Source organism: Notolepis coatsorum, assembly GCF_963971535.1.
Source record: "Notolepis coatsorum genome assembly, chromosome: 1".
Taxonomy (NCBI): domain Eukaryota; kingdom Metazoa; phylum Chordata; class Actinopteri; order Aulopiformes; family Paralepididae; genus Notolepis; species Notolepis coatsorum.
Window position 1 is genome coordinate 192,138,800 of NC_140165.1, and position 20,481 is coordinate 192,159,280.

Below are 20,481 nucleotides of genomic sequence, written 5' to 3' on the forward strand. Positions count from 1 at the left end.
TACATTAGTACACTGCATAGTATTGTATATTATATGGTAACTCAGAACATTGTACATATGTCTATACCGAACACTGTGACCTGTGACGCTGTCACTGTGACCGAACACTGTGACCTCATTTTCTTCTTCTAAATTACATGCTATACTATGTTATTTGATACTATCTTGTCTAGCACAGTCTCTGGAGCGTAACAGTAAGAAGCATTTTGTATGAAAGTATTCTGTACTTCTGTATGACAACTATTAAAGAAACTTGAAACTTGAAAACTTGAAACAAATCGCTCTTACCTGTGGCCGGTTGGATTGCAAAAAGAATTTCCCAGTTATCGATCGACATCTGGTAGATCCATATGTCCATTGGCTGATGATATATAAAAAAGTGTGTTGCTTGTCGGCGACTGCATGCAGCTCCAGGGCGCCAGCAGATGGCAGACTTACCACTGGACAGAGTTTCTCCAGATGAACCTCCATTCACTCGTGTAGGAGTTGATTATTTTGGACCCTTCAAAGTTAAGCGAGGAAGGAGTGTAGTGAAGAAGTATGGAGTTCTCTTCACATGTCTATCCATAAGACCATCCACATTGAAGTGGCATCATCATTGGATACAGATTCCTTTATCAATGCTCTTCGACGCTTCATAGCAAGACGTGGACAAGTCCTGGAATTACGCTCAGACAACGGAACCAACTTTGTTGGAGCTGAGCGTCAGTTGAAGGAGGCAATGGAACATTGGAATCTTGCTCAAATTAACAACACTCTCCTTCAGAAAGGCATCAAGTGGACTTTCAAACCCCCTACTGGATCACATCATGGAGGAGTATGGGAGAGACTGATAAGGTATGTGAGGAAGGTCCTGAACTCTTGCCTGAAGGTACAAAACCTCGATGAAGAAGGTCTTCACACAGTCCTTTGCGAAACGGAAGCTATCATCAACAGCCGTCCCATCACTAAAGCATCTACTGACCCAAACGACTTGGAAGCACTTACTCCTAATCACCTTCTGCTGCTTAAAACCATGCCATCTTTGCCACCAGGACAGTTTCAGAAGGAGGATATATATGCTCGTCGCAGATGGAAACAAGTGCAGTATATTTCCAACTTATTCTGGAAAAGATGGGTCAAGGAATACTTACCTCTACTGCAGGAACGTCAGAAGTGGTCAAGTGTCGAGCGCAACTTTTCATTGTTGGCGATATTGTGCTCATAATTGATGACTCGGCACCTCGCAACTCATGGCTTACAGGAAGGATCGTGAAAGCTATCCCAGGAAAGAAGATATTACCTACCTGGGTTCCATCCTAGAGGCAAATCTTTCCTGTGACAAAATGGCATCCAATGTAATAAAAAAAAGTCAACCAACGAACACGATTCTTGTACCGGATCTCCTCACTGGTAAACAAGAATACCCTGAAGACTCTGGCAGGAGCACTCATTCAAGGGTACTACGACTATGCATGCACCTCATGGTACCAAAGCACCTCAAAGGCGCTAAAAACTAAATTACAAACATCTCAAAACAAACTGGTCAGACTACTGCTTGACCTTACTCCTAGAACCCACCTCACCCCTGCCCACTTTGACAACCTAGGATGGCTTAGAGTAGACGACAGAGTACAGCAACTTGCAATGGGCCTGGTCTACAAGATACACTACACGACCAAGGTACCCATGTACATGTCAAAATACTTCCCAAAGGTCAGTGAATACCACGATCACAACACCAGAGGGAGCTCCACAAATCATGTTAAACCCAGATTCGGCTCAAACAAGGGACTAAACACGTTTCGCAATTATGCCACATCAATGTGGAACGCCCTACCCAAAGCTGTAAAGGAATGTGAATCACTACCCACTTTCAAAAACACTCTCAAAAAACACCTACGGTAGACTGCAATTCTAAACTGGCCCCTGTAAATGTCCTAACACAACCCCCCCCAATCTACAGTAAATGACCAAGTATGGCCTTGTCAATATTCCAATGTACAGTTTTGCTTGTTCAGTTGTACAGTGTCCCCCACCCACTCCTCCTACCCAACCCCCCCCCCCCCCCCCCCCCCAACCTCCTCCAATGTACAGTTTCTATGTCAAATGTATATACCCTCTTTTCTGGACTCTTTTCGTATCAAAAACAGTACTGTATTTGCAAATCTGGTATGTCATAAATGTATAGATGTAGCAGTACTGTCTATCTGTATGTCATGTATGTCATATATGTTATGATGAATTGAAAATGGGGGACCCTGATGTAAACCAGACGAAAGTCTTTCTCTGGTCTGCATCCCCTTAACAATTGTATGTATTGAGCTGTACTGTACTGTACCCATTCTGCAATCTGTTAATAAAATGTTCAATCAATCAATCAAGATAGAAGAGGACTTGTCCGTCAAGTACAGATAAAGACGAAGACCAGCTATCTGGACAGGCCTATCACCAAGGTTTGCCTTCTACAGGAAGCGGAAGAGCCATGAGGACTTCAGATGTTCATATTGAACTGCATAGACTGGCATTTAACACATGAACATTGGATTACAGTTTTTTTGTTTCTTCTGACTTGACTGACCAAACGATGATAAGTATCCCTCCTTAACACATTCCCTGCCACGCAATTTGAGCATCTTATACCACTCTCTGCCAGCACTGTAAGCCTATGGAGATGTTCACCTTCTTTGCAGGGCTATCACTTTTTAAATTGTATTGCTAAATTGACATTACTATGGCCCATTCAACATCGATTATCTATCATTCAGGATGTAGGAACGTTTTACTTTTTCATTCATATATTCATACGAATATAGAATATAAATATGTTTTTATCGCTTTCTGCAGTAATTCCTAGAACGTGAGATATAGGCATAAACGCATATATAGATTATCAAATGCCGTTTGTTGGCGATACACGCTATATTAAAAATTTCAACTGTACATGATCCTAAACGTTATGACTTATCATGCACGGGTGAACGGGGGGGGGGGTCGTTTATAATTCCGTGATCGTCGGTAAATGCTTTATGTAGTATGGGTGATATATTGATCAGAGCGGTTTGCATGGATAATAATAAACAAACAGGCTGAAAGTAACGTCAGCGTCCTCTTACCGTTCGACGATGAGACTGGAGGAAAAAGATCCCACTTATTTGACGGCGATCCCCTAAATCCATTTCCGGTTTGTGTAATCATAATAAACGGCCAAATCGTATCGATTATTGCGTTATGGCAGCGATCGCTACACACGGACGTGTGTATACAGTCCCGCAACAATATGCGAGTGCCGGACGCATTTGTCAGATGCACCGGGATCACAAGAGATCCACTTCCGGTTTGGCAACTCGCCGATCATCCACCAGGTGGCAGTATTGAAGCGTTGCAGAGTTGTGCATGCTCCCACTGCATCATACCAGGCTCCGTGAGGGAATTATGAATAACATGGCGAAAAAAAGAAATATTATCTCAATAACGTTGTACGCCGTGGATTGGCAGAATTCGCATGAACTTGAAACTCGTCGTAAGCCGTTTCCGGTGTGGGATGTGTTAAGGCTATGTGCTAGTAACCTCTGGCCCTAGGATACAATTAAGAAAGAAGAAAAGGACATTTGCGAGAAAAATATAAAAAAGAATTAAAAAAATAACTATTGTTTCAATAATTGTGCCTTATATTTAATGTTTTTCTTGTTAGGCTCCTACATAATTTACAATTGTGTAATTATTACATTTGAATAATTAGGGGCTGGTATGTAGGCGCCGTAATGGAGGTCTCTTTATTATCATTCTGTACAATAATATACAATAATGTGTTGTATTATTAGTTGTACTGTCACTTTAGGTGGTGGACGTGCTCACGGGGGTGTGGCGCTAATGGGAGTGTTTTTATGGAATTTCATTCACCTTTTCACGTTGTTGACAGTTCACGGAGGTTGACAGTTCACGGATAGAGGGGGTGAGAGTTAGGAGCGCATATTTTCTTTTGACCGCAAGAACGCATCAGTATCAGTATATTAGTGTATGTAAATAAGGGTATTTTGTTTGTCTCATGAAGCGCAAGAATAAAAGCCTCAAAAGTATTTCCTGGACGTGGAACGGAGTTATTTCACCATGCGCGTCAATTGTTTGAACTCCTCTACTCAGCCCCTCAGCACTACCTGTCTATGACAGTCTACTGCCGCAATACCGGTCATTACCTTGTGAGGCTAAAGTCCAGCTCCCCTCACGCTTTAATGGGGAGTCAGGTAAATGCTGTGGTTTTCTGGCACAATGCCTGAGGGACCACTCATCACTTTGTTCACCAACGCGTTATCTAATCAGGTTAAAGATGCTTTGGCGGTTGTGGGATCTTCAGACAATTTTGACACACTGGTCACTACCGCCATACGCGTTGATAACCGGATCAGAGACCGTGAGCGTGAGAGGCGGGGCCAACGTTTTCATGTCCCGCTGGAGGAAGTTTCGTCCTTTCCTCCACAACCTTCAGTGGTCAGCTCGTCTGAACCTATGCAGGTGGACAGCACTTCTGTGTGTGACTCCTGGCAGACTGGTTCTCATGTGGACTGGTGCCGGTACTGCAGGAGAAAAGGTCACGAGGGTGGAGTGTCCGAAACTGAAGGGAAACGGTCAGTCTTGCTAGTGGGCCGAGAGACACTAGTGAGACATCACATCATCCCCTTTCGAACCTTTTTGCCTGTGGTTTTAGGCTGTTAAGGTTGACGCCTTTTTAGACTCAGGGGCAGTGGACAGTTTCATCGATTCCAGATGGGCTGAGGACTCTAAAATACCTGTACATTCCCTCCATAAGCCCTGTAGTGTCACAGCGCTTGATGGACAGCCATTGGGTACAGGCAGTGTCACCAAAAGAACCAATTAATGCAGGTTGCTTATGGGAACCATTCTGAGCGCATTTGATTTTTTTTGGTGGATTCCCCCACGTATCCCATTGTGCTGGGCCATTCTTGGCTTAGTAAACACAAGCCACAGATAAATTGGGGTGAGGAGAGGGACACTGTCATGCAGTGGGGCTCCCAATGCCGTCACCGTTGTTTCCAAATTCCTCCGTCACCCACAAGTTATGATCAGTTTAGTGAGAACGGTTGTGATCCTGTTGAAGCAGTGGGCGGTCTTGGTTTCCAGAACCCACTCTCAACCATTGCACTCCCAGCCATCTGTCGATCAGGATGGGAGTTTGGAATGGGATCCACAGTTTGATTGGGACTCCCTCGTGAGGAGGTCCCGCCGGAGGACAGTTTAGACAGTTTAGAGTCTCTGTGTGAGGACTTCTCCTCGCTTACTTGTACAGCTGACCCCCTCATGGAGAGCACCAACATCATGAGCGTGGAGTCACACCCGTTACCAGAGGGAGTTCCCACTGTCTATGCTGACCGCAGTGAGGTATTTAGCAAACAAAGGGTCACCATCCTGCCACCGCACCGACCTTATGATTGCGCCATCGAATTGCAGCCGGGCTCTATTCCCCCTCGTGGTTCCTTGTACTCGTTGTCGGTTCCCGAAAGCGCAGCTATGAACACCTACATCAAGGAGGCTCTGGCTACCGGTTTTATTAGACCTTCCACCTCACCTGCGGGTGCTGGATTCTTTTTTGTGGGAAAAAAGGATGGAGGACTGAGACCCTGCATCGACTACAGAGGTCTGAACAGCATTACAGTAAAAAAAACTGTATCTCCTTCCCCTGATGAACTCAGCGTTCGAACGCCTCCAGGGGGCATCCATTTTTACCAAACTCGATCTCCGTAATGCCTACAATCTGGTGCGCATACACCAAGGGGATGAGTGGAAGACCGCATTCAACACTCATAATGGTCACTACGAATACCTGGTGATGCCGGTCTTACTAATGCCCCTTCAGTTTTTCAGGCATTAATCAATGACGTGCTCAGGGAGATGAAAGGTTTGTTTTCGTCTACTTTGATGACATTCTGATATTCTCCAAGTCCCTTTCTGACCATGTCAAACATGTCAGGCAGGTCTTGAAGTGCCTTTTGGATGAGAAGTGTGCCTTCCACGTCCACTCTGTGTCCTTTCTCGGATTCATTGTATCTGAGGGGAGGATTCAAATGGACCCTAAGAAGGTGTCAGCAGTTACAGACTGGCCTACACCTGTCTCGGTCAAGCAGGTGCAACGATTCCTAGGATTTGCACACTTCTACCGTCGTTTTATTCATAATTTCAGTTCAGTGGTAGCACCTATCACCGCACTCACCAGGAAGACAGCACCTTCCCTTTTCCAGTGGACTCTGAGACAGCGTTCATTGAGCTTAGGAGAAGGTTGAGTTCTGAGCCAATCCTCATTACTCCTAACCCATCCCTGCCCTTTATCGTGGAGGTGGATGCTTCTGAGCTTGGAGTCGGAGCTATACTGTCCCAACGCTCATCGTCCGACGGTAAGGTACACCCATGTGCGTACTATTCACGTGGGCTCTCGCCGGCTGAAAGAAACTATGATGTTGGGGACAGAGAGCTGTTGGCGGTCAAGTTGGCATTGGAGGGGCGGCTAGGTGGTGTAGTGGGCAAGGCGCTCGCCATCAACGCTGGAGACGCTGGGTTCGAATCCAGCTCTCGGCGTTGCTATCAGCTTGGCTGGTCGTTCATACTAACACAATTGGCAGTGTTAGGGGTGGGAAAGCTGATGGGTGGGTCCTGGGCGTTGTGGACAGCGACCCCTACAGTTCGGTCGGGGCGCCTGCACAGCGAGGGTAGGATCTGGAGGGAGGTAGTGTGACCTTCCACACGTTACACTCTCCCGGTGAGAATCTGCGCGGCCAGGCTGGCTGCCGGCTGGCTGCACATGCGTTGGAGGAAAGCATGTGACAGTCTCCGGCCTCCCGGACCAACAGTAGGGGGGAGTGCGCAACAACCAGGAAGGGGGTTGGGAATTGGCATAACGACTAACAGTGGGATGGGAGAAAAATCGGAAAAAGGAGGGGGGGAAAAGATAATAAAAACAAATTTAAAATAGTTGGCATTGGAGGAGTGGTGCCATTGGCTAGAGGGAGCTGAGCACCCATTCACAGTCTGGACAGACCATACAAATTTTTAATATATCCAGGGGGCTCAGAGGAGAAACTCGCGACAGGCTCGCTGGTCACTGTTTTTCTCTCAGTTTAATTTCCTCCTGACGTACCGTCCCGGGTCTAAAAATATCAAGCCGGATGCTCTTTCCCGGTTATATGATGGATCAGAAGACGACCATCCTCCTGAGCCCATTGTTCCTGCAGGACAGATCCTAGCTCCTGTGACATGGAGCATTGACTCTGCTGTGCGGAGGGCACAACGTTTGGAACCAGATCCAGGTGGGGTGCCCCCAGGTCGGTTATTTGTACCAAACAGCATTCATTCTCGGGTGTTGAAGTGCGGCCACTCCTCTCGGCTGACAGGACATCCCGGAGTGCACAGAACTTGTGACTTCTTGGCCAGAAGGTTCTGGTGGCCTGGTATGATGAAGGACATTCAGGAATTTGTGGCAGCCTGCCCCGTTTGTGCATGGAACAAAGTTTCTCAACAGTCACCACCAGGGCTGCTTCATCCTTTACCCATCCCTAGTCATCCGTGGAGCCACATCGCCATGGATTTTGTGACTGGTCTGCCTCCTTCTGATGGTCACAGCATCATCATGGTAGTGGTGGATAGGTTCTCCAAAGAAGCTCACTTCATTCCGCTGGTCAAGCTGCCATCTGCTCAGGAGACCGCTCTACTGGTGGTTGACCATGTCTTCCGAATTCATGCCATCTGCCAGGACATGGTGTCGGAACCGTGGACCCCAGTTTACTGCTCGGTTTTGGAAGGCATTCTGTGCTATACTGGGTGCGACGGTTAGCTTGTCATCAAGGTCATCAAGAGAGCAATGGGCAAACAGAGCGCACCAACCAGTCTATGGAGAGCATGCTTTGCTGCTTGGCCTCCTCCAATCCGACCACTTGGAGTCATCAACTGGCATGGGCAGAATATGCACATAATTCATTGTGCAATGCATCCACTGGTCTCTCCCCATTTGAGGTTCAGTTTGGGTATCAGCCTCCACTGTTTCCTGAACAGGAGAGGGATGTGGGGGTGCCATCTGCCAAGGCGTTTATCCGTCGGTCTCGGGCAACATGGAAGAGGGTGCATTCGGCCCTTGTGCGTGCTGCGGCCCGGCACAAGCGGTCGGCGGATGTACACCGTCGCCCTGCACCTTCCTACCGTGTGGGCCAACAGGTGTGCCTTTCCACACGCGACCTTCCATTACAGGTGGAGTCACGCAAACTCGCTCCCCGTTTTGTGGGTCCTTTCACCATTGTTCGCAAGATAAACCCGGTCACGATGCGTCTTCGGTTACCCTCATCAATGAGGGTACACCTTACATTTCACGTATCCCGTCTTAAGCCGGTTCGGAAGAGCAGGTTGGTTCCCACGGAGAGACCTCCGCCTCCCCCCCAATTCGTTGATGGCCAACCTGTGTATACTGTACGGCATATCCTGTCCAGTAGGCGGGTTGGTAGGGGTATACAGTACCTGGTGGACTGGCAGGGTTATGGGCCGGAGGAGCGCATGTGGGTTCCGGCCAGAGACATCTTGGACCCTGAGCTTGTTCGGGAGTTTCGGAGACGTGTCTCAGGGGGTACGTCTGGAGCCGCCCCCTAGAGGGGGGTCCTGTCATGGTTTTGCTTTATTTCACCTTTCTGTGAGGGACAGCTGTCTATTTTTGCTTTATTTCACCTTTCTGTGAGGGATAGCTGTCAATCCCTGGTCCCTGTGGTTGATTGCCTCATGGGTCGGCAGGTGTGTGGGCTTGATTGCACCTGATCCAGTGCAGCTGTGCCTATGGCCATGCCTTGAGTCTATTTAAAGGAAAACTCCAACATTTTGGGAAATTAGCTTATTTAACATCTTCCCTGGAGTTAGACAAGAAGATACATACCTTTTTTGTGTCTGTGCGTGCATTTAGCTTTGGGAACAGTCGCTCCGTTAGCGTAGCTTAGCTTCATCACTGGAAGTGGGGGGGGCGGAGCCTGACGTTCCCTACAGGGTCTTACAGTCACCAAATACAACTCCAAAACGTTCCTGTAAACATGTTGTGACCTGTGTATTCACCACGTGGAGAAATAAAAAATAATTGAATTAGACAATTACGTTTTATAAGCAAATATACTCTGAAATTATTTTTGCCTAACCACTCGAGTCTCTGGGCGCAGTCAGTGGTTTCAACGTGAAGCCGTGTTTGTTGCTATTCTCATTCCTTCAAAGGATCCGAACCGATTGAAGTTTATGGATACCATGACTTAAAATCCTCTTACCTTGACGATTAAAAGCCTCCCCAATTTAGAAAACAGTAATCCAATGGCTGGTATTGATAATATAATACTAACTACTGCACGCTCGGAGCTAACCGGAGCTAACACAGAACAGGATGGTAAAGCAAATATAATGACTTCCTTTCTGGGGTTTTCAAAATAAAAGTGCAACGTTTATAGCAGCGGAAAACGTTTATTTTGTACATTATCTAACTGTAACACGAACCTAAACTAACTTTAGGTTAGTTGTAACGTTAGTTTAGGTTCGTGTTAACGTTAGATAAACGTCGCACTTTTATTTTGAAAACCCCAGAAAGGAAGTCATTATATTTGCTTTACCATCCTGTTCTGTGTTAGCTCCGGTTAGCTCCGAGCGTGCAGTAGTTAGTATTATATTATCAATACCAGCCATTGGATTACTGTTTTCTAAATTGGGGAGGCTTTTAATCGTCAAGGTAAGAGGATTTTAAGTCATGGTATCCATAAACTTCAATCGGTTCGGATCCTTTGAAGGAATGAGAATATCAACAAACACGGCTTCACGTTGAAACCACTGACTGCGCCCAGAGACTCGAGTGGTTAGGCAAAAATAATTTCAGAGTATATTTGCTTATAAAACGTAATTGTCTAATTCAATTATTTTTTATTTCTCCACGTGGTGAATACACAGGTCACAACATGTTTACAGGAACGTTTTGGAGTTGTATTTGGTGACTGTAAGACCCTGTAGGGAACGTCAGGCTCCGCCCCCCCCCCCCCCCCCCCCCACTTCCAGTGATGAAGCTAAGCTACGCTAACGGAGCGACTGTTCCCAAAGCTAAATGCACGCACAGAGACGAAAAAGGTATGTATCTTCTTGTCTAACTCCAGGGAAGATGTTAAATAAGCTAATTTCCAAAATGTTGGAGTTTTCCTTTAAGTTTGGATCTCGCAGTGTCACCTGCTAATTCATTTCCTAGTGTTGGTTGTTATTTTGGTCACGCTCATTATATTGAAGTTTAGTCTGATCTCTGATTCAGAGTTTAGCTTTTATGGTAGTCGTTCTTAGTTTAGGCTACTCGCTTTATTCTATACATAAACTCCCTTAGTGGAGGTTTATTGTTTTACTTTTTTCAATATAAACTCTGTTATTAGGAGGTGCCTTTGTGGCTAGTTTTTTGGACTTGATTTATTTTCTTAATTTCTCTCTTTGAGACTTCCACCTGTAAAGGATGTTTTGTGTTGTTTAATTTCCCCCCTCTCCTAAAATATCTGCGTAAGCAGTCTAGTGGTTGTTCGTTTTACGGATAACTTTAAGAGTCCCTGTTATCTGCTCGTGACCCACACACACACACACCCACAGCCCTCACAGATTCAAATTTTTTTACGGCTGTGGGTAGGGCGTTCCACATTGTTGTGGCATAATTGCTAAACGTGTTTAGTCCCTTGTTTGTATGATAACAAGCCTTTTAGTTCATGGTGCAAAAAACTAAAAGAGCCAGGTGTGTGTTTTTGCAGTATGCCACAGGAAATTACAGTGTGGCAGTAATGGGGAAAGGGTGCTAGCTCGCCATCAATCAGAAGCTAGCCACAAGACTTGCATTCGCGCTCTCCAGCACACAGCCTCCCTGCCTGGCGCGACAACCACAACAGTAGGGTATATAGTCACAGTCAGGACAGTAGGCTCTACAAGTAGGCTCCCTTAAAATGCTAACACTATTAAAAAAAAAACAGTGGAGGTTAAAATAAGAATATGACTTGGTTCAGTCAGGAGATATCTTTTTGCTTTAATCCCTGAGACTTAAACACAACACCGCTCAGCTCTCAGCCCTTAAACACAACACCGCTCAGCTCTTAAACACAACACCACTCAGCTCGCGGCACTCACAGGTCCACTGGCTCACCAACTTTTAAGTTTTAAATTGTGAGGACATTTCCAGACATACAGTACAACTTACAGTATGTGTTCTGTGACTTGACTCAAACTCTAGTGGACTACAGACACAGAGGAGAGCAGACCTCTAGTGAACTACAGACACAGAGGAGAGCAGACCTCTAGTGAACTACAGACACAGGAGAGCAGACCTCTAGTGAACTACAGACAGAGGAGAGCAGACCTCTAGTGAACTACAGACACAGAGGAGAGCAGACCTCTAGTGAACTACAGACACAGGAGAGCAGACCTCTAGTGAACTACAGACACAGGAGAGCAGACCTCTAGTGAACTACAGACACAGAGGAGAGCAGACCTTTAGTGAACTACAGACACAGAGGAGAGCAGACATCTAGTGAACTACAGACACAGAGGAGAGCAGACCTCTAGTGAACTACAGACACGGGGAACCATTGGTAACAACTTTAAAAAAGAAAAGGCCTAATTCTGTGCAGTGGTACAGTAGGTAGCACGGGAAAGCACACTATTACTGTTCTTCTGTGACTTGTTTACAAGATCCAGTAATAAAACACTAAGTTATAAATTTTTTGTTGATATATTTCTCATATAGCAACCGTTGTTTCTACTGACATGGCGGACAAATGGGCCTCTATTAAAGGGGAACTATCTTACTATTTCTTTCACTATTTGGGCAATTTTTCATAATTCCTGTGAGTCTATGGAACACATCTGTATGTTTTTTTTCCAAAAAATTCATTGTTTTGTATTTCTAGTCAAGTACTCTAAAACAGCATTTTTCCACTTCAAGATTTCAAGCTGTTTTGAAGCTGGGCTAGGGTTGCCACCCGTCCCTTAAAATACGGAATCGTTCCGTAATTGTAAACTAAAAGACGCGTTCCGTATTGAACTGATAAGGGACGCCCTATGTTCCGTATTGTAAGGTTGCCAGTTTAGTGAGAGAAATGAGCCAGCCGGCGTACAAAAACAAGCCAAAATTGTCAAAGTCGGGGGAAATAAACAGACATGGCAACTCTGTTATGGTGGGCGTGCGCTCAGCAGCTCACCGACCAATGAGAATTAGCGCTTTCACGTTGCTAGGAAGAGTTCTGTGCCGCACAGCACCAACCTCTGTCTGCGCGCTCGCTTTGAAAATGTCTACTCCACCGCGTCCTAAAAAGACAAAACGCCTCCAGAAATACAGACCTGAGTGGGAAGAGGCAAATCCCTGGGTTGATAGTGTCAATGGAGATGTTTACAAAGCTAATTGTAAAGTATGTAGGCATGTGTTTTCTGTGGCACATGGTGGACTGACTGACATCAGACAGCATGCCTCCGGAGAACAACATGCCAGAAATATAAGAATGCAAAGGACCCAAGCACAGGTGTCACAGTTCTTCATGACTGAAACATCTCCTGAGATTGATTCGGTATGGGATATTATTAATTACATCTTATTTATCTGGTTGTGTTTTTAACTAGATGTCAGTATTTCTATACCTGCCCTGACAGAGGCAGCCTACATATTGGCTGCTGAATCTGATGTTGATTGATTGATTGATTGAAAACTTTATTAACAGATTGCAGAATGGGTACAATACAGCACAGCTCAATACTGCAGACCAGAGAAAGACTTTCGTATTGTTTACATCAGGGTCCCCCATTTTCAATTCATGACTATGTTGGCATAGTCTAGGGCTATTTCAGTTGACTAATATGGTTGATTGTTCATTAATGTTGAGTTAATACATAAATAATATAATTCATAAATACATAAATGCAAAAATACTTAAATAAATACTTAAACATAAATAAATAGTGTTCAGACAACAATATAAAAGTCAATGTCATACTGTTCAATTTCATTTCATTTAAATTTGATCATCCCACTCCTCCCCTCTAGGTTACTGCAGCTGAGGTGACACAGGTATACCACACGGTTAAACACAACCTCAGCTACAACAGTGCTGACTGTGCACACAAGCTCAATCAAAAGGTTCTACATGATTCTAAAATAGTAAAGAAAATGACTTTAGGAAGAACAAAGGCAGAGGCTCTGGTCAAAGACGTCCTTGCTCCAAAGGCAGTGGGTGATGTTCTCAAGGCCTTAACATCAGACAAACCCCTCCCATTCTCCATACAGACGGATGCATCAAATAAAGGGAACAGGAGAATCCAGATGAGTCAGCTGCCGGGATTGTAGCTCTCCTAGAACAATCCCTTGAGAAATGTGGCTTATCATTAAATCAAGTGACAGCATTTAGTGCAGACAACACAAATGTGAATTATGGAATTCACAACTCTGTCTTCACCAACCTGAAGAAGAAACAAAAAGATCTGCTGCAAGGAAACTGCCATGCCCACATATTGCACAACACAGTGAAGCACGCTCTTGACAAGCTCACCATAGATGTGGAAAATGTTGTGCTGAAGGTCTATGGCCACTTCTCTGTATCTGCCAAACGAAGAGAATCACTCAAAGAATTTTGTGAGTTCTGTGATGTTGAGTTCCAAGAGATTCTACGACATGTCACCACCAGGTGGCTCTCTCTTAATCCAGCCATCCACAGACTGATGCAAACCTGGACATTTTGGCTCCCCAAAATAATTAAATAACATAACCCTAACCCTAACCCTAGGCTCTCTGTGTTGCTTCCGGCTTGGCTGGTCGTTCATACTAATACAATTGGCAGTATTAGGGGGTGGGAAAGCCGGTGGGTGGGGATCGGACGTTGTGGACAGCGACTCCTACAGGTCGGTTGGTGCGCCTGTACAGCAGAATCAGGAAGTATCTGGGGCAGCGAGAGCCTCCCTCGGATTAATCCTCGCCACGGAGAGATCGCGCTGTACAGGTGAAAATATGCGACGGCTGCCTCCTCGTGTACCGGAGGGGACACGTGATGCAAGGCTTCGTCCACATTGCAGCCGACCAGTGGGAGGCATGGTCTAGCAACGTTCGAGACAGGGGAGGGAAGAATTGGATAATACGAAATTGGGATGGGAGAAAAATAGAAAAATTGGGAGAAAAAGTAGATTTAAAGACAAGCTGGTTAGATTCAAATGTATTGGCATCATACAGCACAAGTAGCTACGGTACAGCAAAACTGTACTTGTGAATGAATGAATGAATGAATGAATGAATGAATGAATGAAAAATGTATATATATGTAACGGATGGTATCGTGAAGCGCAGTCAAGAAGGGCTGGGGTGAGTAGCGGTGCTATGGGTTAAACTCACTCTCACATCCTCAAAAGACGCATAGACCCATTACTTAGAACTTAGAAGTGAATTCACCTCTTGGTATAGCGGTCTGACCAGGGTTCGACTCCCACTCGGGGCATCGAAGTTTAAGGTGACGTCACAACCGTTACATATATTCTTTTTTGTATTATGTTTTTGGTAGGTTTTTATTGGTTTTTACTACCGGGCAGTCCAGTAGAGAGAGAGAGAGAGGAAGAATGGGAGACAGAGCGGGGGGAAGACATTCGGCAAAGAACGGCAGGTCCAGGAATCGAACCCGGGTCGGCCGTGCCGCGACGCAGCGCGTTACGTGGTTCGCCACTTGGTCGCCACTGAAAAATTTATTTAAAGGGGCTATGTATTATAAATGTCATTTTTCAGTCTCTAGCATTGTATTATAGTAATAGGAGTTCGTATCAATGTGTTTTAGCGTCTAAATACCATATTGGCGGATTGCTCCGATTCAGCCCCTTTCGTCCTCTAGTAAATCGGGTCATTTTGATTTGAAGGCCTGAGTCACGTCATTCGGGCTGTGGGTAGCGCACAGTGATGCGATTGGCTCTGTGGTTGGAGCTAATGCCCGCCCCCATTCTACCTAGACTGACTGTACACAGCGAAACCATTTCCTCATACTCGAGAGGGAGAGAAAGGAAGAGAGAGGGAGAGAGAGCACTTGGGGGGGGGGGGGGGGGGACCTGCAGCGCGCCACACACGCAAACGGGAGATTGAAAGAAAGAAAAAAAAAAACATTTCCTCATACTCGAGAGGGAGAGAAAGGGAGAGAGATAGAGAGCACTTGGGGGGGGGGGGGGGACCTGCAGCGCGCCACACACGCAAACGGGAGATTGAAAGAAAGAAGAAAAAAAAACATTTCCTCATACTCGAGAGGGAGAGAAAGGGAGAGAGATAGAGAGCACTTGGGGGGGGGGGGGACCTGCAGCGCGCCACACACGCAAACGAGAGATTGAAAGAAAGAAAAAAAAAAAACAAGCTGCCGGCGGACTGTCTTTTTTTTCTCTCTCTCTCTCTCTCTCTCTCTCCCACCCCCTCCCTCTCTCGCTCTCTCTCTCTCTCTCTCTCTCTTCCCCCCCCTCCTTCCCTCCCTCTACCAGTGCAGACTGTGTGGCACTGTCACTCAAAGTGCTTATGGGCGGAGCCAGGCCATAACAGCCTGATTTCTTGAGGCTGAAAAATGATGGTTTTGAGTACTTGATTAGAAATATAAAACAATGCATTTTTTGGAAAAAAAACGTACAAATGTCTTCAATAGACCAACAGGAATTGTGTAAAGTTGCCCAAATAGTGCTAGGAATAGCAATGCATAGCCCCTTTAACAGATTGCAGAATGGGTACAATACAGTACGGCTCAATACACACAATTGTTAAAGGTCCCCTGTCTTATGTCCCCTGTCTTATAAATGGCCTTTTCCAGTGTTTATCATTGTTTTCTAGCAATGGGGGTTTGTATCAATGGGGTCTGTGTCTCTAATTCTCATTTAGGATCATCAGTCTAGTCTCGAGTTCACGAGATCCTGCCTCACTCAACTAAGCCATTCTGATTTGACTGTTTTGCTGATGTGAGTAAGGCACTGGTTGTAGTCACCGCCCACAATCAACAATTCGCTCAACAACAGAGCGAGTGGAATTACTTCTTCTTTTTTTCCCTTTTTTTTTCCTTTTTTCTTTTTTTACATAACATCAAATTAGACACACAAGCATTAACAGTAAACATCCAATGAAATCACCATTTGAATCATAAAATATACATATAAATGTAGTATACGAGATATATACCTAATACTTGCTATCTAATACCCTACATACATATGCTCTTGCTCGCTCACCCCCCCGGATCCCCACTTGGATAATCCATCCATTTTCATTAGTTTCTAACCAGGCACTACAATTCATATGCTAGCTTTTATTCTCTCCACCACTTCTAACCAGATTGCAATGTTGGTTTCACTGACACCTAAAATTCTAGCTGTAGAAATTTCTAGATAAATCACATTGAGATATGTAAGAACCCATACCTTCCGGCAAATTTTTTCCGGTTGAAACCATCGTGATGCTATCAGCTTTTTAGCCGCTGTGAGACCAGATAAAACTAGTCTCTTTAGCTGTATAGGGGCTGCAAACTGAAAAACATCATTCAACAGCAATACAGAGGGGTGTACAGGTATGTTCAGAAATAAGAATTCTGATAATTGCTGGGAGACTTCTTTCCAGAATATCTTAACCGGTGGGCAATCCCAATACATGTGCATAAATGTACCCTCATTCATCCCCATTTGTACATAAGGAACATCTGGAGTCTTGTTTAAGTCCCATTCTGTTCAATCTTATAGGAGTCAGGTATGTCCTATGAATATAATTAAGATTAATTTGTTGATGGTCCAGGTTACGTGACGCAATTCGAACGTTTGCCCAGACTTCTTGCCAATCAATATCTATTTCCAAGTCTGGTATATCCATCCTCCAGACTGAGTCTAGGGGGAGGATTCCATGCGAGGACGTTAGTAAGTGATGATAAAAATCAGATACGAAGCCTCTCGATGTCTCTCTTTCATAGAAGAATTTGTGATATCTGTGGTGCTCAATTGGTATCCTTAATGGGACTCCATGAGCCTTCAAACAATCCAATAACTGTGCGTAAAAATAATATGTGGAACTGGTGAGGTACATTTTGTTATGTATGTCTTCATAGCTACAAAAAAAAAAAAAAGGAGTGCATTGTTATTGAATAGGGGAGTATGACTATGCCATTTATGTTGGTTCAAATATTTTTTTTGTGTTTCACGCCATATCCGGATCACATGAGTAATAAGGGGGCCAAATTTCAATTTGCATTGCTTAATTGATAATATGGTGTATACTATGTCCTGCAGTCTATGTGGTGCTACTATATTTTCTTCTAAGTTTCTCCAGGATACAGATGCTTGGGAATCAAACCAGGTTGTCAGTGGTCTTAAAGAGTACGCTTTAAAATAGTGGTAAAAGTCTGGAAATGCCATACCTCCGTCGGCTTTGTTTCTCTGTGCGGTGGATCTTTTTATTCATGGAGGTTTGTTATTCCAAATAAATTTATATGCGGTGGAGTGTCATTTTTTCCAGTAACCATAAGGAGGGGGTAACGGTAACATTGAGCTAATGAAGTTGATTCTAGGTAAAACATCCATCTTAACTATTGTTCTGTTCCACACTAGCTCACGCTCAGCGTTTCATGCATAATCTCGCTTCAGCGTATGCACACTGAATACATTTCAAATGTACCTTTAAATGCCAGCATTCATCTGGCCACACCCCCATCCGCCTACCTACATAAGCCGGGATGGGCCACACACTCATCTCCTTCGCAAATTTCATCACAAGCAACGTGTTGCTCATATGCCCACTTGACGTGGAGAAAAATATTGCTCTAAGGAAAGGAAGAATAAGGAGAATACGTTGACATCATATCTTTATTTTCTCTCTCACTATTTTAAAACGAGAAAATACGGCGATATTGTCTTCGTACTTGTAAGATTCTGATCAAACTGGCCAGTATCACGTCTTCGTCTGTTTGGCTCTCCATCCAATTCCTCTGCGTTGTGTACTTTTAATGGTCCTGACGTCTCCGATACTGGTAGATAAGATCCTTATCTCCCCCGTTAGTGCAATCCATAAACCATAATAAATCTCCACCTCCGTAAGAATTCGACACTTCGACACCGTGAGATACCTTATGAGGAAAAGCGTGGTTTTATTGCTATAAACAGAAACCTCAGCTCAGATGTTAACAGATGTTATTGTCCTTGAAGAGTATTCTAATGATCTTTCGGTGTGTTCAGATTATCGTCCTTTTGCTGTTCAGTCCAATAGTGTTCAGGCCTGGTCGTCAGCCTAACCCTCCTCGTGTTAGCCGAAGCTAATGATGTGTGGCATTCTCCCCCCCCCCCCCCCCCTCCGTGATAAGAGGAGAGAGAGTCTCTTCTGGTTTCTTCCCTCTTAGTCTCAGTCAGTTTTTAGTCTGCCTTACACCCGGAAACACCGTTCGACTCATAGATGTTCGTCGTCGCAACGACAGCCCCGTCTTCTGGTTGTCATGCGATGTGTTGTCATGACAACTGCATAACCTTTAACACTAATAAACTCACGTTTCATTAAGATGAACCTCTCTCCCTCCTGCCCTGGGAGACAGTACACTCTAATCTCAGATGTTCTTCCAAGGAATTCATAACAAAACCCTCGCTGACGCGGCCTGTGCCTGTGAAACCACTGGTTCCACCACCGTCAATATCACCGTCTTCCATGCACATTTCAATCACCGTTTTAGCTGTGGTCACCTCCCCCCAATCTATACATCACATACATTGAATAAACCCCGTTTTCTCTCATTCCCCCCTTTGATTCTCAATCAACTTTCAGAATCAACAGACTACTTGGTTTTTCAATTAATTATACACCAAAAATAGACTCATAACAATTAGGGCCCCGCCGTCTGCTGTTTTCCTTTTGTTTTCCATTACCCGCATCACACCCAAACCAGAAAGGATAAACAATGGTCATGGAGGAGAGAGAGAGAGAGAGAGAGAGAGAGACAGAGAAAAACACAGATTGCAACTTTCCAAACGACACACCTAAACCCTTCGGCCCCCCTATTAGGTACCCCACGTCCAAATCAGAGCGCTCCCTTCCCTCTCTTACAGTACACCTCCCATCTCGGGCCGGTCCCATCTTCTAGGGCAAGGGCCCCTTTCAGTGACGGCTCCTTTCCTGAGCTGGTCCCCCCTCCAGGGCGCGGTCCCCTAGGCAAAAATGTCTCCCCTGGTCTGCTACTGCTCAGTGTCTCTGGCTGTCCTCTCCACATCTGCTCCTCCACCGCCGCCGTCTCCTCTCTCTCGTCGTGGATGATCTGTGTACCAGGCGTCGGTGCCTGGCCCCTGCGGCTTCCTCCTCCTCCAGTCTGTCTCCTGGTCATCTCCTGGTCATCTCCATCGCTGTCGGTGTCTCCCCCCTTTGAAAGCAGAAACACAACACCGGCAGTCGTCTGTCCATTCGACTTCCCTTGTTTTGCTATTAGTCTACCACCTTCTCCACACCCATATCTAATCCTACAGGGCTGTTCCCTGTTTTGTTGTCTTCCGGCGTGACACCAGCAGCTAAACGATACCCACTCGGCGCTCTACGTTTGTCCCATGGGTGACCCCCAGCGCGCGCCAGTTCTTTCTGGTGACGTGTCCCCTCAAGACTCTGCCTATTTATTAGGTGCGAGAAGGCCCCACTGGAATTCAAACTCCCTCTTTATTCAATAATTAACCCATTCAAATAACTGCACCATCTCTGTGCTAAATATTCCCCTATGGGTAATGAAAACTCCCCAGCACTACCCCCCCTCCACCACTAGGTGGCGACCTACTCCTCCTCTATGGTGGTTTAGTTGACGTGTCACTTCCTGATTCTAAACCCCTCGTGGCTCTGCGGCCATTTTGACTCGGTGCAAATGGCTACTCTCTCAACAAACGAACGCTGCCCTTCCTTCCAAGGCCTAAAAACACCGCTGTTTTTCCTCTCTTTCCTATCCATTATCAGGGGACGCTTTCTCAGACTAATACTCTTGCCTGATCGGACATAATACACACTGGTACAATCTCCTTTCGACTTTCCTTCTGTTATGAAAACAGTCCCGCCATCAACAATTTTTCGATCTGATTCAAGCGCCCCCCCCCCCCCCCCCCTTTCCTCATCTCGCATTTACCCTCCTTAAACCAAAACTGTGCAGCCTGCCTCGTTTGCTTTTCATTCTCTGTAGATAACACCCTCGATTTTCACCATGGATCTCTGCTCATATTATCACAGCTGGCTTCTCTGTCGCTACTTATTTACGGATGCACTATCTTCGTTCGTTTTTATTTGGCTTAAAAGATCAAAACAACCATGTGTGCACAGTGAACTCACATCTTTCTCCGGAGCGCTGTTTCTCCTACAGCGCTGGTCCGCCTCATGACCGCTCGACTCGACGCTCTCTCCCAGGGCTGGCCGGCCTTGCTTCGATCATGATTCTCCCACACATTGATGACTGTTGTCCACTGTCGCCCCATTATTGAAAAAGTCTTTAT

At 45.4% G+C, this 20,481-nt stretch overlaps 1 protein-coding gene across 1 annotated transcript in view; it reads left to right on the forward strand.

Moving 5' to 3' along the window:
- Nucleotides 1-7,615: 7,615 nt before the first annotated feature.
- The window catches only part of esrrd (estrogen-related receptor delta), a gene marked incomplete at both ends in the record, with an annotated part of 77,867 nt that continues 65,001 nt past the window's right edge, over nucleotides 7,616-20,481 (forward strand). The window contains one exon of the mRNA XM_084308541.1: nucleotides 7,616-7,755. Within this exon, the coding sequence (XP_084164667.1) occupies nucleotides 7,616-7,755 (140 nt within the window). The remainder of the gene's footprint in view (nucleotides 7,756-20,481) is intronic.